The sequence below is a fragment of the Ascaphus truei genome, chromosome 1 (genome assembly GCF_040206685.1).
Source record: "Ascaphus truei isolate aAscTru1 chromosome 1, aAscTru1.hap1, whole genome shotgun sequence".
NCBI classification, from domain to species: Eukaryota; Metazoa; Chordata; class Amphibia; order Anura; family Ascaphidae; genus Ascaphus; species Ascaphus truei.
Window position 1 is genome coordinate 246,579,366 of NC_134483.1, and position 22,318 is coordinate 246,601,683.

The window sequence follows — 22,318 nt, forward strand, 5'->3', positions numbered from 1 at the left end:
GAAAGTGCGCATCCCATAAAAAATTATTTATTGGTCATGGAAAAATGGGCAAAGGAGAGCCACAGGTGGGGCTCTCCTTTGCCCTTTTTTCCATGACCAATACATAATTTTTTATGGGATACGCACCTTCCTCTCTACTATTTTTTTGATACTTACAGTAGTGCTCTTCCAGCTTTCTTCCCTTTTATAAGGCAAGTTTAAGGCAAGTTTTAGAATACTCGTTGGCTTGTCTGTATCTGAAAAACTACAAAAACAGGCTTGCATATGGAAAATCAACAATGTCTGGTAGAAGTCCGAGGCAAAGAAGAGTTAGTTCTTTGCTGATACTCACTGCACCAAATGCTTTTACAAAGAAATCAAATCTGTGTATGATCCAAAAACCAGAGGCATATACCCCTTCAGAGCACTGATGGTAGCACTCATTTAACTGGCAAGATACTTGGTAGGAGGGTAACACACGTCTCTTCCTTACTTAATCATTCTTCAGCTATCAAGGATACTGTCATTAATGTGATTGAGTAGAGATCACCCATCATGGTGCTTGATTATTCCCTATAGCTGACAAAGTCAAACGAATAAATTTTTCTGAATGAATACCTGCTGAAGTACTTGTCTGGTGGATAAGTTGGGTGGAGTGCTTGTTACTGCCCTGGCTGCTCTATTCCTCGAAATCTGGGAAAAAAGGGAAGTTCCCATATGACTTAAGGATACCTCCAGTAAAGGGCCGTTAAAGGTGTTTTTGGCCTTAAGCCTTTCAGTAACCCCACCCTCCCCCACCCCTTCCCACCCCTTCCCACTCCCAAATACAATTAAATTTGAGATTTTATTCTATCTAACTGAAATTTTTTATAACTAATAGATTTATTCTAACATTAATACATTAATCTCTCACCCTGTAACGCTCGGTTGCCCGCAAACCAGATTAGACCCTGGTACTGAGGTGGAAGGGGATGATACCACGCACCCACAGCAGCGGAGAGTAGCCCAGAGTGTGGTATCAAGCGTAGCTGGACGGGGGGCAAGAAAAGAGAGTAGTGGTACTTGCCAAATCCTGGGTAGAATGGTCGTGTCCATAAGCCAAGGGTCTGGGAGTGGAGAGAGTTACGTGGTCGTATGTCCGTGCGCCTGGTCCGGGGATAAGGAAGACAGCGTAGTCAAAGTTCGTATAGCCAAGTCCGAGGAGTGGAGAGTGCAGCGTCGTAGAAAGTCCATATGCCAAGTCCGAGGGGGTAGAGAAGTTCGCAACATCGAAATCCAAAGCCAAGGTCAAGATCCGGAGGGGGTACGCAGACAATCCAAGGTCAGGAACTTCAGGGGCTGAAACAAGAAGAGAGGAGCCTAGCAGAAGCAGACAGCACCAAGGGTACAGGAGCTATGCAGAGCACTGAGGGAATGGAGAGTCAGTGCTAAATAGTAGGCAGGCACCTATCAGGAGGAGGGTGGAGCAGGGGCACGACCCGGGGGCTGGTCCTGATAGGAGGCAGGGACCTGGGAGGCTGGTTGGGGTGACCAAGGGGCTGGGGAGCGCACCGTGCGCAGGCATGATAGGTGGGGGTGGAGCTATCTCCTGCGTGCCGGGGGTAAGTAGCGCGGGTCCGCGCACCCCCTATAAGGCAGGCGGGCCGACGCGCATGACCCGGAAGAGGAGGGGGAGCCGTGCTGGAGTAGCCGGTGAGTGCGGGGGACCGCCGGGGATCCGGAGTGACGGCGTCTGGGGGCGCACAAGGTAAGAGGATGCTGCGGGTGGTACTACGTGACCCGCGGCTCCTTACACACCCCCACTCTCCCTGTCATTCTCTCTCCCCATCACTCTCTCTCCCTTCTCTCTCATTCTCTTTTCCACCCTCCCTCATAATCTCCCTCCCCATTCTCCTTCTCTCACCCCCTCTCCCTCATTCTCCCCCACCATCCCTCATTCTTTCTCTCCTTCCTCATTCTCTCTGCGCCCTCCCTCATTCTATCCCCCCCATCATTCTTTCCCCCTCCTTCATTCTCTCATGCTCTCCCTCTCTCTCCTCATTCTCTGTCTCCCTCTCTCATTCTCTCCCACCCTCCCTCATTCTCTCCCCTCTCTCTCCCTGTCATTCTTTCCCCCCTCTCTCTCCCTGTCATTCTCTGTCCCCCTGACACACACATAGGACACCCACAAAAAACACACACACCCTCAAAACAAACCTCATCTCTTTCTGGTCCATGCTGTTTCCTCCTCTGCTTGTCCCTGCCCCCAGGCTCTTTATACTTCCTCCTGATTGGCAGCATTACCAAGCAGCAGCCAAGCAGGATGGAGGAAACTGCCCAAACCCCCAGCAGCTGCCCTCCTCTCTCCCTGCTTGGAAGATATCGGCCGCCTATTTGGCCTAATGATTACACTGGCTCTGCTCCAATGTGCACCAATTTTTCTGCCTTAGTTCAAACAAAGGTCTTTGTTTTTCCTTTTACACTTGAATAGAGAAATTTAATTGCCTTCTGATTTACAGGTGTCCTGCTATCTTTGGTGAACTAACAAATTATAAGATGTCAATTGCTCTTTTTGATCACCCAAGCCTGTGAGATGGGTACCCCTCTGCATTTGTGCAAGTTGTATTGACCATGTAGACTTTGCTGTGCTCTTCAAACACCTTTAACTTCAGTAAAGCTGGAACCCTCAACTACAGAAACATGTTGCCTTCTGTTATTGTCGCGTTGCAATTTGTAACCTCCATTGCACGCCAAGTTACATATTACACCCTGCTTTTTAACTTGTAATGTTTCTTTCAGTTCCATCCCTTTTTTCCTTCACGTTTTCGTTCTTCTATACTTTCCTTTATTATGTTACAATAATTGACATTTACAATATTATTATTATACAGCAGATAGCAGAAGTACAGTAGAAGGACTCTGATGTTAATGGGTTTTAGTAGAAGTAGGTGGTATCAAGGTACAGTAATGCCCAATTACCACTCGATTATTGAAATAATTTTTCAAGTACTATAGTCTGGGAAGGTGAATCTTTGAATAGACAAATATTTGGGCTACATATAGTACATAGGAATCTGTCAAGGTAAATTGGTCTGTAATGTTTGTTTTTTTCAAAGTTAAGAATAGGAGGAAGACGAAGGAGGGAGAGTTATATAGCAATACAAAGAAAGCAATTGTCCATATAAACAATATAAAAACTTCTATACTATTTTGTAGGGGTTGTTTAATAATTTAAGATATATTTAGGCCTGTAGTCCACTTGCATATTTAGGCCTGTAGTCCACTTGCATATTTAGGCCTGTAGTCCACTTGCATATTTAGGCCTGTAGTCCACTTGCATATTTAGGCCTGTAGTCCACTTGCATATTTAGGCCTGTAGTACACTTGAACTTGAAACCTTTGAGGTTTCAACAGCTCATTACACAATATTTTAATCTATGAAGACCTGAAAGGCTAACTACAAAGAGCAGAACAACAAATATAATCAAACATAAAATATGTACTGCTTTACCTAAAGGCTTCTTTTTGGATGCACATACATAACTGAGAAAACAATGAAGAAATTATTTATAACCTACAAAGCAGTTTACCAGTTTTACCAAATTTCAGTGGTGGCCAGAAGTATGTCTTCTAAACTGAAAAAAGATTGTACACATGTGGCAGTGATCTGTCAATCCCCACCGTGATGTGCAATCGCATGTCCCACAATGCAGAGCCACGTGACAGGTTCCGGTGTGACTTCCCTGCATGTTGCTCCACTCCACAGCCTGCATATCTGCCTCTCCTGGGGCCCAGATACAGCCCCCCCCCCACTATCTGCCCCCTCACATTCTCCATTCAGTGCCCCATAATTCTCCCTTCCCCTCATAAAGCTTCCTACCCCCACATGCCACCCTCTGGCCTAAACAAAGATTGTTGCTTCTCTTATCATATTAATCATGGATATATATATTAAATGTGCATTTGAGCATAGGTTTAGCACCTGCATTTTTAGTACCGTATTATCCAAAGAAGATCTTTTCAGATATGAACTGGTCACTATTTTATGGAATTTTGGTAAAAGATTATGTTAAATCTAATATGTAATATTCAAGCCTGTTATATTTGGTTAACTGGTAAAATATTTAAAATAATATAGGGTACAGTTCCACAAGTCATTTTAGTTTTGCAGAAAACCAGCTTTCATACAGTGTGATACAAAAAAAAAAAGTCCACAGATATTATTCTACATGAACCTTCAAGGCCACACATTTTTCTTATTTTAAACTTATACAGTATCCAATACTATATTAGTATAGTTTTTATGGGAGGCACAAACAGTGGGAATAGGCAATTTATGTAATACTGTACTTTAATATTTGATCTCAATACTAATATTTCTCTTAACCACAAATACCCACCTAAAGAAAAATACAAACAATTTACTTATTCCCATTTTATCTTTCAACACTGATGAAAGGGTGAAACCATGCACTGATTTTACACTGGCAATGCTTTTATTCAATATGGTATAATGGAAGGTCTCTATAATGTACATCCACAATGGCTACTGTATTTTGTATAATGCTAGTGATGGAGATGCGCATTAAATATGCATTTGTTCTTAGATACCACATCTGCTTACATTGTATGTCCAAACTAGGCATTTCACATTGTTGTAAAATTGCTTTATAAAGTAATACTATTATGAGTCTGAACTGTTGCACTGAAGACCCTTAAGTTATTCTAGGTAACTTATGAATGATAAAACACACTTCTAGGGAGGTTTTGAACCTTTTACTGGAAATAAAAATGATGCAGTCATGGAAGGAAAAATACGATACATACTTATTACTGAACATGTTCTCACATGACCACAAAGGCCTCTTGGACAAATGTTGATATATGTGTAAGGGGGTCACCCACGGTTCACCTGATCTTCCTTTGCCCCCTGCCTTACCCCTGTGTCAGTGGAGGAAGGGGACGGCGACTTCTCCCGGAGGGCCCCGCCCTCTTGGTTATGGCGCGAGCTTCGCCCATGCGCAAGAAAGATCGCGCACGCAGTCCCCATAGAAAAGAGCTTTGCCAAGGACTACAATTCCCAGCAGCCTCTGGGGACTGCACTTTCACCCTTGTCACAGGCAGCATTGAAGCCAATAGAGCTGGCAGCTTCTCATGCTGCAGAGTTGCAACAATGTTGTGTGCAGACAGGGTTTTTGTCAGTTGGAGCAGGCTAGTCAGTCAGAGACCGGAGCAGGCCAGGGAAGGAGGTAGGGTACAGGAGTCAGGGACTCCCTGTACTAGGCCAGTATCCCCAGGGCCCGAGATAGCTCAGCTCCCCAGTAAAGTGACTGTTGCCAGGGACAGCCCTCAGGTTAGGGACCTTGTCACTTGCATTAGTGGGAGCTGGGGAACAGAAGGGAAGAAAGGCAGCAGCGGACATAGTGTTAAGTTGCAGGGTGTTGCTGCATGCGCTGATAGTTATCAGTTAAGTGAGTTAGAGTCAGGGAGCTGTGAGGGAAGGAAGGGTGCGGGGAGCGAGTGCAGCTCCTGCACCCATATAGTTACCCACACCCCCAGGTAGGCCCCAACTCCCCACTAGGTTAGTGGGTAAGTGCTGAGGGAGGCCCAAGATAGGGACGCTGCCCTTAGTGTAGTGCTGCCTTGTCAGAGTCACGGCTGTCAGTGCTGTGAGGTCTGACAGGCAGGCACCTTGTTGTGCAGCACGTTGGCTGCACACATCCAGTGGGTCACAGCTTGTTGCTGCAGGCGCTGGGATTAGTTTAGTAACAGTCAGGGCTGGGAAGAGTTAGGGGAGTGGGGCAGGTCATTAACCCCCATATGCCCCTAAGAGTTTCCCCCAAAGCCATTACAGGTTGCTGTGCTGTAGGGACGGCCTATAGTATAGCGCATGTCATTTAGTGCTATAGGGACAGGTCCTATGTTAGGGATCCTGTCACGGTAGGGTAGATTAGATAGGGACACAGCGGACGCTGCGGTTCCTGCTAAGAGGTCCGGATCCAAGTTGGGGTCCGCAGAGACTGTTTCCAGGTTCGGATCGCCCCTGGCGGTCCGCGTACAAAGGAGTCCGGTGAAGGATCAGACGGAACCATCACACGACGGATCCTTTGTGAAGCCAGTTGGAGATCCAAGCACGGGAGTGCTCGGCAGGTACTATCTAACACACAAGTGCACCAACGGGCCCTTAGTATAAATAGTGACTGCGCAGTCACCCATTGCCTCTCTCTGCAAGAGTGCGGGACATTGGGTGGGGTTCTTTGGACACTGGGTGGGATCACCTGGTGTTGGGGAAGCGTCCTGCTGGACGTCGCAGTAAGTGTCTCCTCGAGAGAGGGACACCTGTTCTGATATGTTATGGTATTGATGTGATGATGTGTTATATGCTGTTCCCAGTAAATGGTATTAGTTAATATATAAATCACTGTGTATGGTATTATTGATTGTCCTGCGAGGAATCACTCCCCCTCTGGTGGGAGCCATCGCAGGTGGAGGCGCTGCATCGTTGTAAGTGAGTACCCCTAGTATAATTGCCCCAGGTTCCCCGTGGCGGAAGCTCAGCCCTCCTGCGAGCCAACAGGTAATGCACCACACCTATGGTAACCTTGTATGTTCCCTTGCACCCCACACTATATCTGCGATTGGGGGGGGAATACCCGTTACATTTGGAGGCGCTGCTGAGATAGACCTGGGGTGCCCTGTTCCATTTTTTTCCCAAATTGTCCTATTCCTATTTTTGTCACAATGTTTGTAAAGTCCGGACACAAGGTCCTTGCCTGGGCTTTGAGGCAGTATATGGAACCTGGTGAGGTGGTGGCGGTAGGAGGCCTTCCTGCAACTATACCCGCGGTTGGGGTCCAGTCCTATATGCGTAGAATTCCTGGGTGGCCGTATGCATGTGTCTTAGATTTAGAACAGGATTCCACATCCACATGGAAAACTATACTTTTTGTGGCAATCACCACTAAGGATATATGCCTGGCAGAGGCACCGTCCGCACTGTTTATGCCCGGGGGCCCGTCTGAGGGGTACCCCCTAGTCTACGCAGACCCAGCAAAATGGCGTCTCCCGCCAAAACAGGAGAGCGCACGTGCTACTGACTGCCAGTCTGCACAGGAATGTATTGCAACAATCTGTCCGGGTTTGGCGCGAAAATCAGAGTCCCTCCCCTGTGATGTGAGTGACTCCGCTCAGAGCCAGAGCCCCTCCCTTGTAGGACTCGCCCTTCCTTCACATTTCACCAGGGGGAGCAAGCCCTGGGATTTGCAAACATATGTTAAGGCAGTAATAGACTCTTTCTTCTCTGAGGATGAGATGAGGTATGAGGATGAGAGAGACTGTCAGGACATATACCCCAATGTGTATGTGGCCTGGCGAGCGCCAGGAATAGATGGCCTTATGTTAATGTGCCCCTGCCTGCAAGAAGCCTATGACGAGGGCGCCGACATGTCCCAGTTACCGCTAGACTTCAAGACGACTGAGGTAGGCGGAGAACCGGGTGTACAGTGCTTTAGTCCCACCTGTGACTGTCATAGAGGTGCACTGGCGTGGGAGCCCGAATGTGAATGCTGCGGTGTGCGGTTCTTGAAGCCTATTACACCCCAGGCTACGGAGCCAGTTGAGGAAGAAGCGGGGAAGCCTGACCCCTCTGCAAAAGTAAGTGACACTGCTAATCAGTCTGTCCTAATTCCAGAGGCCTCAGTGGACCCATGTGTCCAAAACCATGTTGCAGAACCGGTTCCAGATCCTCTCAAAGGGGATGTCCAAGTGGTAGAGCAGGAACCTCCTGCCCAGCCCGCTAAGGAGCCAAGCGAACCATTGGTGGAGAAGAGCGCGACCGCAGTGGAGGTACCGGAGCACGCCAGCTTCGTACCAACAACCACTGGCTGTATCGCAGAAGACCCCGGTGACTCATTGGCGGAGGATCCTATCGTGATATCCGCAGGTAAAGAGGTTGAAGTCCCATCGGTGGCGATGCGCCTACCGGCGAACCACCCCAGCAGTGATACAGAGGAGACAGAGGAATCACAGGGTAAGGTGTATATACCCCCACCTTCTTTTAGTGAGTCCAGCGACCAATCACTTGTGGTGATGCGCCGGCCAGCGGACCACTCTAGTGAAATCAACAAACCAACTATCTCGGCGGATACAGAGCCTGCTGTGGGCCTATGTGCCCTAGAGGAGGTGTATCCAGATGTTGCGGACCCTGCTGTGGGCCTGTGGGCCCTACAAGGGTCAGTCCGACCTACTACGATGGTACCATCGGTCCTAGGCTTGGGAACCGTACCTAACGAAGACCAGGGTGAGTTGACTGCCCCAGGGGTGTTGGGGGTGAGCCTCCAGGTGATCGCGGAGCATGATAGCTCCTTAAGTCTGGTCACCCGGGCGAATGGCTCCCTTCTGCATCGCGTCCTGGCGGAGGTGTCCTCCTTAGAAGATAGCTGTCCAGTTGTGCGAGTGGGCCAGTACCTATCGCCTATCATCCAAGTGAAGAGAACAGTCAGTCCCATCGTGGTGTCCAGTGAAGCGCAGATGGTACCGGACAGTATTCCAGAGGAAGAGGAATCCATCGCAAGCCAGCGGAGTGGTGAGGAACCTCCTTACTCCCCACAGGCTCCGGTGGAAGTGGTCGTGAAAAATGCTCCAACTAACGTTCATGCTGAGCAGAAGAACATAGCTGGACATCTGTGTGTCATCACAACTGAACTGAGTGCGAGCCCGTGTGCTCCGACACAAGTGGTCCCAGGACTGGGATCCAACGCTCCCGAGGTCCCAGCCAGTAAGTGGACTGCCCCAGAAGTGCCGGGGACAGGTCCTGAGATAGCCGAGGTGGGAACTGACAGCGTCCCCGAGGACCTGTTGGCCACCGGGAATCACTGCAGTGGTAAGGTATCTACCCTTTACCCCTTGCCAGGTGAAATAGAGACTTTGCCGAAAGAGACAGGGCCCAATTCTCGCTTCCCAGTGGAAGCCTCGCCAGTATGTAGGGACAAGGACTGTGTAGAGAAGGATTTAGTGAAAATGTTCTCCTTGGAGCCCAAAAATGAACGCTCCATTCACCATGTAGTGGACCGCGGGACAGGTCCTGGCCTCCTGGTCTACCGCATCCATGCCGAGGATGGCCGGGTAAAGGCCTGGGTAAAGGACACTGTGCTATTCCTTCCACCAGGGGATAGTATGTGAATTGCCATGTACCCTGTTGCGTAAAGTCGAAATGATAAGTTGTATTTTCTATGCACTGCATTTTGACGTCGTTCCCCAAGCGGGGACGTTGGATTTTCACCAGGGGGAGAGTGTAAGGGGGTCACCCCCGGTTCCCCAGATCTTCCTTTGCCCCCTGCCTTACCCCTGTGGCAGTGGAGGAAGGGGACGGCGACTTCTCCCGGCGGGCCCCGCCCTCTTGGTTATGGCGCAAGCTTCGCCCATGCGCAAGAAAGATCGCGCACGCAGTCCCCATAGAAAAGAGCTTTGCCAAGGACTACAATTCCCAGCAGCCTCTGGGGACTGCACTTTCACCCTTGTCACAGGCAGCATTGAAGCCAATAGAGCTGGCAGCTTCTCATGCTGCAGAGTTGCAACAATGTTGTGTGCAGACAGGGTTTTTGTCAGTTGGAGCAGGCTAGTCAGTCAGAGACCGGAGCAGGCCAGGGAAGGAGGTAGGGTACAGGAGTCAGGGACTCCCTGTACTAGGCCAGTATCCCCAGGGCCCGAGATAGCTCAGCTCCCCAGTAAAGTGAGTGTTGCCAGGGACAGCCCTCAGGTTAGGGACCCTGTCACTTGCATTAGTGGGAGCTGGGGAACAGAAGGGAAGAAAGGCAGCAGCGGACATAGTGTTAAGTTGCAGGGTGTTGCTGCATGCGCTGATAGTTATCAGTTAAGTGAGTTGGAGTCAGGGAGCTGTGAGGGAAGGAAGGATGCGGGGAGCGAGTGCAGCTCCTGCACCCATATAGTTACCCACACCCCCAGGTAGGCCCCAACTCCCCACTAGGTTAGTGGGTAAGTGCTGAGGGAGGCCCAAGATAGGGACGCTGCCCTTAGTGTAGTGCTGCCTTGTCAGAGTCACGGCTGTCAGTGCTGTGAGGTCTGACAGGCAGGCACCTTGTTGTGCAGCACATTGGCTGCACACATCCAGTGGGTCACAGCTTGTTGCTGCAGGCGCTGGGATTAGTTTAGTAACAGTCAGGGCTGGGAAGAGTTAGGGGAGTGGGGCAGGTCATTAACCCCCATAAGCCCCTAAGAGTTTCCACCAAAGCCATTACAGGTTGCTGTGCTGTAGGGACGGCCTATAGTATAGCGCATGTCATTTAGTGCTATAGGGACAGGTCCTATGTTAGGGATCCTGTCACGGTAGGGTAGATTAGATAGGGACACAGCGGACGCTGCGGTTCCTGCTAAGAGGTCCGGATCCAAGTTGGGGTCCGCAGAGACTGTTTCCAGGTTCGGATCGCCCCTGGCGGTCCGCGTACAAAGGAGTCCGGTGAAGGATCAGACGGAACCATCACACGACGGATCCTTTGTGAAGCCAGTTGGAGATCCAAGCACGGGAGTGCTCGGCAGGTACTATCTAACACACAAGTGCACCAACGGGCCCTTAGTATAAATAGTGACTGCGCAGTCACCCATTGCCTCTCTCTGCAAGAGTGCGGGACATTGGGTGGGGTTCTTTGGACACTGGGTGGGATCACCTGGTGTTGGGGAAGCGTCCTGCTGGACATCGCAGTAAGTGTCTCCTCGAGAGAGGGACACCTGTTCTGATATGTTATGGTATTGATGTGATGATGTGTTATATGCTGTTCCCAGTAAATGGTATTAGTTAATATATAAATCACTGTGTATGGTATTATTGATTGTCCTGCGAGGAATCACTCCCCCTCTGGTGGGAGCCATCGCAGGTGGAGGCGCTGCATCGTTGTAAGTGAGTACCCCTAGTATAATTGCCCCAGGTTCCCCGTGGCGGAAGCTCAGCCCTCCTGCGAGCCAACAGGTAATGCACCACACCTATGGTAACCTTGTATGTTCCCTTGCACCCCACACTATATCTGCGATTGGGGGGGGGGAATACCCGTTACATATGGATTGCTATTCACATTGTGCTGTAATTATTTTAAATGTTAAGTTTCTACAGTACTTAGAGGAAAAGGTTGTGGAAAAGAGACAAAAATTATGAGAGGCTGAAAACCAGTTAAATGGGAGAAATCAGTAGTAAGATGAAGGAGAGTTGAAAGGAATAGCTGATCATTAATATTCTGCCAATCAATGGGGGTTAGTCATGCAACTGTTATATTTGAAAATCAAAATTAATAAACTCAATCCCAGCAAGCTCAGAACCCCAAAACCCACCATATCATACATATATATTAGTGTCAAAAGGAGTGCTAAATGTGGCCAAATGTATACAAAAAAGACAGAAAAGCCCAATGCTACATCAAATGTGACAAAAATACACAGTGAAATACTTATACATTCTCTTGAATAAGGGTAAGTTAGTTAAACACTTTGGCATAGTGTTATAAGCCTGCAAGCAACATTAAGGCATTACCAGTAAGGTTATTCTCCCTCCAGCAGAGGTAAATGAGAATTTGCATAGGTAGTGTTTGGACCTGCTTACTGGTTGTGCCTTGATATGGTTGCAGGTTTATAACGCTTTGGCCAAAGGGTTTAGCTAAATGACCATTATTAAAGAGAATATATAAGTATTTCACTGTGCATTTTTGTCACATTGGATGTAGCATAGGGTTTTCAGTCTTTAACTGTTATAGTGCTATTTGGGGCACTCTTGCATGGCATCTCTAATTGGAATCAATAGTTGTTTCCGTGCGATAGTTCCACATTTGGTATTCTTTGATGCAACAACTGAACATAATTATCTAATACTGTAGAGTTTATTTATTTATTTTTAAACTAAACGACTCCAAGATGGCTGCTTAGGAGATGGCTGCTACAGTACCTGCTGAGGCTCCAACCGAAGCTCCCTATGATACGTCATTTTAAACGGTTTAAAGTGACTTTTATTCACAGAAAACATGCAATATGTTTGTAACGCTTGCGCGAGCCGACAAGCTAGACCTGACCCCGGCACTGAGGTGGAAAGGACTATGCCATGCACCCACAGCAGCGGGGGCGTGCCCAGATGGTGGATGTAAGCGTTACTGGGTCTGGGTAGGAGAGAAGAGGTTAAACCAATACTTGCCAGAGTCCGGGGTTGGAGAGGTACACGTAGTAGTAGTCCGTAAGCCAAGGGTCTGGGATTGGAGGTGTACTCGTAGTTGAAGTCCGTAAGCCAGGGTTCAAGAGCAGAGAGAATCCACAACAAGCCGGGACGGTACACATAGGGTTAACTGCAAGAGAACTTAGGGCCTCATGCAGTAAGCGTTGATAAGGGTTTTTTCGCCATGTTCCCGCCAAAATTGGGTTTGAGATTCAGTAAGCGCCGATAATTGCTTGATTTCGCCAGTTTTTGTTGCCAATAATTGTGTTATGGCCAGTCGCCTCGCCAAGCCGGATTTCGGCACTTATCGCCACTTTTTTTATTCGGCTGTATTCAAGTAGCAAAATCCGCTTATCGGGCTGATCGGCACTAAGAAATTGAGACTTCATGGCCAATTTGTCCCGCCAACTAAAGTTGGCAAGTTGGAGGGGAGAACGATCGCTAAGGCTGCCGGAACGGCACTTAGAAAAAAAAACTCTTCTGTACATCAATGGAGTCAATGGAGCGGGGACGTATAACATTATAGTACTGTTTACGTTATATTACTCACAATACAAATGTGTTTAGCATTACAGTGTGGGGGGCATTCACTGCATTGTGTCACACCTGACGTTTATTATTTGCATAACATTGTACTTTTATATGTTTTCGTCATTAGCGTGTCACATTACTCATCATGTGATAATGTGTCAAGGGAAAAACCTATACTCAACTCTTAAAGGAGAACATCACATCATATCATACATGTTACTGACCTGTGCGACAATTTATTATATGATGTTACCCATGTCACACATGTAACACATCCACCGTATATTCATGTTGCTTTACATTAGACAATGCTTGTAATGTGTAACGCATCATCAAACGTTCATGTACATCTTTCTTCTCATGTTTACATGTACTTTGTGTCCTCCCTTTTTTGATGACGTCCGCTATTGGACACTCAATCACATTGCATGTTTACATTGTAAACGTTGCATTACAAGCAATTCATGCTAACTTATACACACATCTATAATAGTTACTCATTGTTACACGTTTCAAACTGATTCAATAGCAACTATCCTGATGCCATAAATGTATGCATATGCACACGAGAATTCATTGTTGTGAACATGTGACACTAACATGGCAAATTAGACATGTTGCTGCAAACTTTTTCTACGTCAATCTCATGGTTTTAGCATAATTACATGACTGAGTGTTGCGTTCAGAAGTGCTACATGCATTACACATTACACTAATCATTTACAATGAATGCTTGTACAAAGCTTCACGTTACATCATTGTGAAATATCAGGATTGGCTGCTGAATACACAGAAATAATACTTCTTAGATCAAATGGATACAGCTTGGGAGGCAAGTACTTTAATATGTTAATGTAACACGTTGCATTTTACAAACTCACCTGACATCATCACATAGCTATTTAAAGGACGGCCATTACCTGCTTATTCACAGCTACAGATTTCAAAATGTTGCGCTTGTTTAGGAGACATCGTAACATTCTTTTGCACGAGTGGCTTGCTGATGAAGAGAATGACATAGGGCAAGGGAGGGACAGAGCCAGGGACAGTGACAGGGACAGGTACGCGGACACGACAGGGACAGGGAGAGGGACAGGGAGAGGGACAGGAGATCAGAGGAGAAGACAGAGGAGAGAAGTTGTGGCTCGTCCGCGTGTGTACAGGGAGAGAACCCTGTTAGATGGGATGAGTGAGGAGGAGATAGTAAGTCGCTATCGTTTGAGTTCAGCAGCAATATTATCTCTTTATGAAGAGATAAGGGGAGATTTAGATTTTTTGACAGCCAGAGGTCGTGCAGTCCCTGGGCTTGTTAAAATGCTATGCTCATTACATTATCTTGCTTCCGCGTCATTCCAGACAACTGTGGGCATAGTGGGTGGGGTCTCGCAATCTACATTCTCGCGGGCCTTTACCCAGTTTCTCTATGCACTCAATAGACACGCTAGGAATTATATTTTTTTTCCTAAAGAGCAGACACAGTGGCTGGAAGTCAGGAATGGCTTTTATGCCATAGCCGGGATACCATGTGTGCTGGGTGCAATCGATTGCACCCATGTTGCTTTGATTCCGCCTAGTCAGAGTGAGCATGCTTACCGCAACCGTAAGCACTACCATTCCCTGAATGTGCAGGTGGTATGCGATGCCACGATGAAGATAATGCACGTGGTAGCCAAATTCCCTGGTTCCAGTCACGATTCCTCTATCCTGAGGAACTCATCAGTCTTCCATGTTTTCGAAGAAGGCCATTTTGGACCTGGTTGGCTGCTGGGTGAGTACATATTTGGATGTTGTAACACAAACCCCATTTTTGTTTAGGAATGATTTTATTTTAGAATGTTATCACTAATGTTACCTTATGTGTGCTCCATTGATTATAGGTGACTCAGGATACGGAATTAGGCCATGGCTCTTGACCCCGGTGCTAAACCCTCAAACTGAAGCAGAGGAGAGGTACAATGCTGCCCATATATCTACGCGATCTGTTATAGAGAGGACATTTGGCCTTCTCAAAACAAGATTTAGGTGTCTCGACAGAACTGGTGGGGCTCTTCAATATAAGCCACAAAAAGTGTCTGATATTATCATTGCCTGTTGCATTTTGCACAATGTGGCACTCAGACATAATGTATACGCAGACATAGGTGAGGCTTTGGTAGAGGAGCATCCCACCAATGTACCAGCTGAAAATGAACAAACAGCCAGTGTTGCCGAGACACGCCAGAATGTCATAAATACTTTTTTTTCTTGTAAGTAAATACATATATGTTCCTAGTACTACTTTTATATATTAATTATGTTATATTAACACTGCATTTTTTAACATAACCTTCTGTTAGGACACAGATGAATATGGGTGGCACACCTTTCTCTTCTCTGCTGTGTGGACAAAGGCATGTGGCACCGGTATGTTATTCTTGCACAGGTTATACAATCCTTCTTCGAATGTAAATTAGTTGTGTGTATGTGAATACAACAGGTGTAACAAATGAGTAATTTCGTAACATTGTGTTGTTGATTATGCTAACACAATACACATAATATGGCCATAGTCATTCATTCTTGCAGTATGGTTACATACAATGTTATTGTTACACTATAACATGCGCATCAATATGATGTGTACACCAGGCTGCTTTTCATATTTTATGTGACAAAATATACATGGGGCCTCATGCAGTAAGCGTTGATAAGGGAATTATCGCCATTTTATAGCCAAAATTGGGTTTGAGATTCAGTAAGCGCCGATAAGTGCTTGATATCGCCAGGTTTCGGAGCCGATTATTTTGTTATGGCCAGTCGGCTGCCGATAAGCCTGTTTTCGCCACTGATCGCCACTTTTTTAAATCGGCTGGATTCAACAAAAAAAAACAGCTTATCGGGCCTGATCGGCACTACGAAATTGAGATGTTATGGCCAATTTCTCCCGCCAACTAAAGTTGGCAGTTTGGAGGGGAGAACGATCGCTAAGGCTGCCGCAACGGCACTTAGAAAAAAAAAACTTCTGTACATCAATGGAGTCAATGGAGCGGGGACGTATAACAGTATCGTACTGTTTACGTTTCATTGCTCACAATACAAACGTCATTTGCATTACAGTGTGGGGGCATTCCCTGCATTGTGTCACAGCTGACGTGTATTATTTGCATAACATTATACTTTTACATGTTGTCAGCATTTGCGGGTCACATTACTCATCATGTGATGATGTGCCAAGGGAAAATACTATACTCAACTCTTAAAGGAGAACCTCACATCATATCACACATTTTATTGAACTGAGCGACAATTATTTACATGATGTTACACATGTCACACATGTCACACATACACAGTATATTCATCTTCCTTTACATTACACAATGCTAGTAATGTGTCACGCATCTTTAAACGTTCATGTACATCTGTATTCTCATGTTTACATATACTTTTGGGTCCTCCCTATTTTCATGACGTCACTTATTGGACGCTCAATCACATTGCATGTTTACATTGTAACCGTAGCATTACAAGCACTTCAACCTAACTTATACACTGGCGACACACTTTATTCGAGCTCGGCTAGTCCCACGAATTCGGGTATACCCGGGTGTATTGAGGTTTGTGACTGTTTTCTGCCCGAGTGCATTGAGGTATTTTCCAGGCAGGGATTGAAGGATTTTATTCCCGCTGGCTGCAATACTGCCCAGTATATATATATATACTGCATTACAATTCATGAATTTATGCCATCTGGTAGACACGCGAAGCATTGCAGCCTATTAAATCCTAATCATTATCATTTAACAGATCAGCCGCCCGTCAGCCAGGCATGAACCCAGGCTGGGAAGGCAAACGCAACGGGGCTTGTCAGAGGTGAGGAGCGGCGCATTCCAGGTATCTGCCAGGTACAAACTGGGTATTTGCTCGAATAAAGTGTGTCGGTGCAGTACACACATGTACAGTAATTCAGCATTGGGACACCTTGTAAACTCATTCTATAGCAACTATCCTCATTACACAAATGCATGCATATGCACACGACTATTCATTGTTGTCAACATGTCACAATAACATGCCTAATTACACATGTTACACAAAACTTTTCCCACGTCAATCTCAGCCTTTTTGCCTAATTACATGACTGACTGTTGCGTTCACAAGTGTTACATGCATTGCACATGCAACTATTTATTTGCAAGCAATGTTTCTACAAAGGTTCACGTCACATCATTGCCAAATATCATCATTCCCTGCAGAATACACACAACAAATACTTATAACAAGAACTGCACACAGCTTGCCACAGAAGTACTTTATTATGTTAATGTAACACCTTGCATTTTACTATGTCACCTGACATCATCACATACCTATTTAAAGGACGCCCATTACCTGATCATTCACAGCTACTCATTTCAAAATGTTGAGATTGTTTAGGAGACGGAGGAACATTCTTTTCTATGACATGCTTGATGATGAAGACAATCATATAGGGCAAGGGAGGGACACACCGAGGGACAGTGACAGTGACAGGGACAGTCACGCGGATACGACAGAGACAGGGAGAGGGACAGGAGATCAGAGGAGAAGACAGAGGAGACAAGTTGTGCCTCGTCCGCGTCTGTACAGGGAGAGAACCCTGTTAGATGGGATGAGTGAGGAGGAGATTGTAAGTCGCTATCGTTTGAGTTCAGCAGCAATCTTAGCTCTTTATCAGGAGTTAAGGGGAGATTTAGATTTTTTCACAGCCAGAGGTCGTGCAGTCCCTGGGCTTGTTAAAATGCTGTGCTCATTACATTATCTTGCTTCCGCGTCATACCAGACAACTGTGGGCATAGTGGGCGGGGTCTCGCAATCTACATTCTCGCGGGCCTTGACCCAGTTTCTCTATGCACTCAATAGACGCGCTAGGAATTATATTCATTTTCCTACAGAGGCGACAGAGTGGCTGGAAGTCAGGACTGGCTTTTATAATATAGCAGGGATACCATGTGTGCTGGGTGCAATCGATTGCACACATGTTGCTTTGATTGCACCTAGTCAGAGTGAGCATGTGTACCGCAATCGTAAGCACTACCATTCACTCAATGTACAGGTGGTATGTGATGCCACAATGAGGATAATGCATGTGGTACCCAAATTCCCTGGTTCCAGTCACGATTCCTCCATCCTGAGGAACTCTTCAGTCTTCCATGCGTTCGAAGAGGGACATTTTGAACATGGTTGGCTGCTGGGTGAGTACACATTTACATGTTATAACACAAAACACATTTTTATTTAGGAATGTTGGCATTGTACAATTTGATCACTAATGTCAGCTTATGTGTGCTACATTCATTATAGGTGACTCAGGATACGGAATTAGGCCGTGGCTCTTGACTCCGGTGCTAAACCCTCAAACTGAAGCAGAGGAGAGGTACAATGCAGCCCATATATCTACAAGATCTGTTATAGAGAGGACATTTGGCCTACTCAAGACCAGATTTAGGTGTCTGGACAGAACTGGTGGGGCTCTTCTATACAAGCCTCAAAAAGTGTCTGATATTATCCTTGCCTGTTGCATTTTGCACAATGTTGCACTCAGGCACAATGTACAGTCAGACCTAGCTGAGCCTGTGGTAGACGAGCATCCCACCCATGTAGCTGCTGAAAATGAACAAACAGCCAGTGGTGGCCAGACACGCCAGAATCTCATCAATTCATTTTTTTCTTGTAAGTAAAAACATATATGTTCCAAGTTATACTTTTATACTTACATTATGTTATCTTAACAATAATGTTTTTTTATATACCCTTCTGGTAGGACACAGATGAATATGGGTTGCACACCTTTCTTTTCTCTGCTGTGTGCACAAAGGGATGTGGCACCGGTATGTTATTGTTGCACAGGTTATATAATCCCTCTTCAATTTTACTTTAGTTGTGTGTATGTGAATACAACTGGGGTAACAAAGCACTAATATTTTAGCATTGTGTTGTTCCTTATGCTAACACAATACACATATTATGCCCATACTCATTCATGCTTCTAGTATGCTTACATACAATGTTATTGGTGCAGTGTAACATGTACATCCATATGATGTGTACACCAGGCTGATTTACATTTTGAATGTCATGAAATATACATGGTGTTGCACATTTAACACCAAATACACACTTTGCTGTGTTGTTTACGGTACTGAAGATGGCATGTCAATGTTTGCAATTTATATATTGTTCCTTTGCATTATAGGTATATCTCCAGTATGACTGATCATGGTATGTATATTTGCTGACATCTCTCATAAGATGTGCCTACATCAATCTTCCTATAATTATTTGAAGTCAAAACCCAACATATTGGTTTAAACACAAATGTTACATATATGTACTTTCTGTATCATGTATATGCATTTAGCTACTCTTGAGCTTTCATGTGCATTGTATTAGAAAATGATTACTCCCATTTCATCACATTTTATGTATGTTTCCTTATAAATTCCATTAATGTAATATAGAGGTGTTTGGAGACAAGGGGATAACTGTAGTTATTTCTTTACTTACGGGAGATCATTCATCACGGATGAAATTGACTGATCCTAAAACTCCATGCATGAATGCCTGCAATCACAACAATGCGTACTACATCTTATATTTAGCAATGTTGGTGTTTTGTAATGCTAGGAATTAATAGTCAACATTAATTTACATTTGTGACATGTGTATGTATAAGTCACACGTGTGTGGATGTGTCCTACATGTACCAAGTGTTAAACTGTTAACAGAGAAGACAAATTTGGCACTAATGTTACTGTCATTTAGCATTATAATTTACCAATATGACAATGTTGGTAATATTTTTGCAATATAAATCACGTCACTTCATCATTATCATGATGATAATTATCAAGTATTGTCACAATTGTAACGTCAATCACGTGCACATTAGCATAGACACACTTTGTAAGACAACTGTTTGTGTCTGTATCAATTTGTGTAGGATCCATGTATAACACCGACAAATGATAACACCAGCTTTATTATGGTAGCTTATATCATCATATTGACTATACTATGTATTTTTAGAACGTTTAATAAACACAGTAAACTATAGTTAGTTAGGTTAATGAAATATACACAGAAACGTACTTCATTACATGATGTTGATGTCATAATCAGAACATCATGCATTGTAGGGGACCACAACATCTGGCCAATAACATTATTTGCTACAGTCCCAAACCATTTTATCAACATACCCATGTAACAAGAGATTTTTAACAAGAAATGGCTAGTTGGTTGTAAGTGTCCTTTACATTGGGAGAAGGAGTGGCTCAGTGAGTAAAGACACACACTGGCACTGAGATTTTGAAGCAGGGGAGTCTGGTTCAATTCCCGGTGTCGGCTCCTTGTGACCTTGGGCAAGTCACTTTATCTCCCTGTGCCTCAGGCGGCAAAAAATAAATTGTAAGTTCCACGGGCCAGGGACCTCAGCCTGAAAAATGTGTCTGTAAAGCGCTGTGTACAACTAGCAGCGCTATACATGAACATGCTCATATTATAATTATTATTATTATTATTATTGTTACATAGTTTCGACAGTCATACGTTCCATTACACAATAGAATTCACAAATGTGTTAGCAGAGTGGGAATGGTTGTTATATATAAAACACACCATGCCATAAAATGATAGTAGTCATTAAAGAACACTCAATAAAAATTCATGAGGCACTATTTTGCAACATCATTATGTTAATTAAGTGCTTATGCAATATAGGCATAAGGGTATCACATTTTTTATTGTTTGTTAATAAGCGCTGCAAGCAATATAAAATTAGTTCCATATGTAGTATAGCAGTCGGTGGCTCCTCCTCACAATCATCTCATATAAAGGTAGACTCTTCTGAAATCATACATTGATCCGATTGTATCTTCCCCGACATCTCTGAAATACAGCAAACACATGATGGTCAAATATGGCACCTTACTATATATGTATCCGTGACAACACGTTACACAGCTCTATATGATTGTGTACATACACACGTCACTCACTTATATGTTAGAAGTACAAGTGTACATCAGTATGTAATGTTTCTTTAAATTTGTAGCAGGCATAACTATGTATATGATGTGAACGTTGCCTGTATACTGAAAAATGTGCGCGCACATCTTAGTGTGCGCACGCACTTCACGCTTGGCTGCACTAACTGTTAGCGCATGCGCAAAACAAAGCGTACGTTGTGCGTTCAATACATCTTGAAAATACCATTAAACATAAAATCTTTATTTCAAATACAATGAATACGAAACTACATTCGTTCTAAACGAGTACATCTGTATTCTTTTTAAACAGACGTGTTTGGACAGAAAGGACGGCCGATAACACAATGCGCAAATGCAATACGTGTGACGTCATGTTAAACCAGCGTGAAACGCACGCTAACTCTCCTCCCACTCAATTAACATTCTGCTAACGCCCACTTTACGGCTACAAACACTGAGCCGCACACATGACACACTGCAGTTACCGTTACTATAACAAAACATGACAGCCAATAGGCTTTGAGGCGCGCACGTCGCTTGGGGGCGGGACTTACATCCGTAATCCTTTTTAAGGACGCCTTGGGCCATGACAAGGGTCCCACGTCATACGTGGTGGACCCGCTTTTAAATGTTGCATGATAACAAAACAGGTATGTGTTAGAGTTATGTTAAAATGTTGCTACTATGGTTAAAGGGATAGGAAAGTACGTATATTTATTCCGTCAGCAATGTGTACTACTCTTTCAGGTTATACTATATTGTATTCGGCAACAATTTCTTTGTGATCGCTACATGTTATGCAGTCTGCAATGTTATGCTGTATCCACGCATTGAAAGGGAAAATGGTGGTTAAAAAAAACAAAAAAAAAAACAAACATTTAAACGCACAGTCAACGCATAACGGTTGTTATATTTACCATTCTTCTAGAATTAACTCTTCGTCTGGCTGCAACTGGTCGCTCCAGAAATGCAAGGCATTTTCATCCACGCTTGACCCACCCGCTGAATCCAGTATGACACACATCTCCTCCATGAAGCGCTCATAGGAATCGCCACTGCTTTCTTCAAACAATTGGTCGGGAGGTAGGTTCATTTCTTCTGGTTCCCATTCCAATGCATTTTCAGCTGAAAGGCTTGGTACATAATCATAGTACTTTTGTTGTTGTACAATGTGGGTTTCAGGAATGGAGGGTGCAGATATTGCAGCAGGTATCGATTCACACGGAACAGTAGTAGCGGATCCATTGCTATTGGCATTAGGAATAAATATGCCTTTCACAACAATATATGTGCCCTCTTTCAGGGTAAAATGCTTTTCCTTTGCAATCTTCCAGAAACCATAGGTGTGTTCTAGCTTATCCTGCACACGTTCAAAAAAGTCATTAGTTGATAAAGTGAATCTTATTGAGGAATTAAAATTCCGCGCATGCCTACGGTCTTGGTAATAAGGATATTTAGCTCGAATCAAATCATAGATTTGGCGTGTGCTTGCTTTGTGTCAGCGACTGTTTAAAATTGCTTCTCAAACCATGTACTTATACCCTAAAAGGGGATTCATATTGTTAACGAATTCATCAGCCATGTCAGAGTAGCACAAAAGATGTGTGCAGTTCTG

At 44.9% G+C, this 22,318-nt stretch overlaps 1 protein-coding gene across 1 annotated transcript in view; it reads right to left on the minus strand.

Annotated features, from left to right (window-relative positions):
• Positions 1-658: 658 nt before the first annotated feature.
• Positions 659-22,318, minus strand: part of LOC142495116 (uncharacterized) — a 31,329-nt gene continuing 9,669 nt past the window's right edge. Inside the window, exons 5-6 of the mRNA XM_075600183.1 lie at positions 1,042-1,317; positions 659-672 (exon numbers count right to left, since the gene is read on the minus strand). Of these exons, the coding sequence (XP_075456298.1) occupies positions 659-672; positions 1,042-1,317 (290 nt within the window). The remainder of the gene's footprint in view (positions 673-1,041; positions 1,318-22,318) is intronic.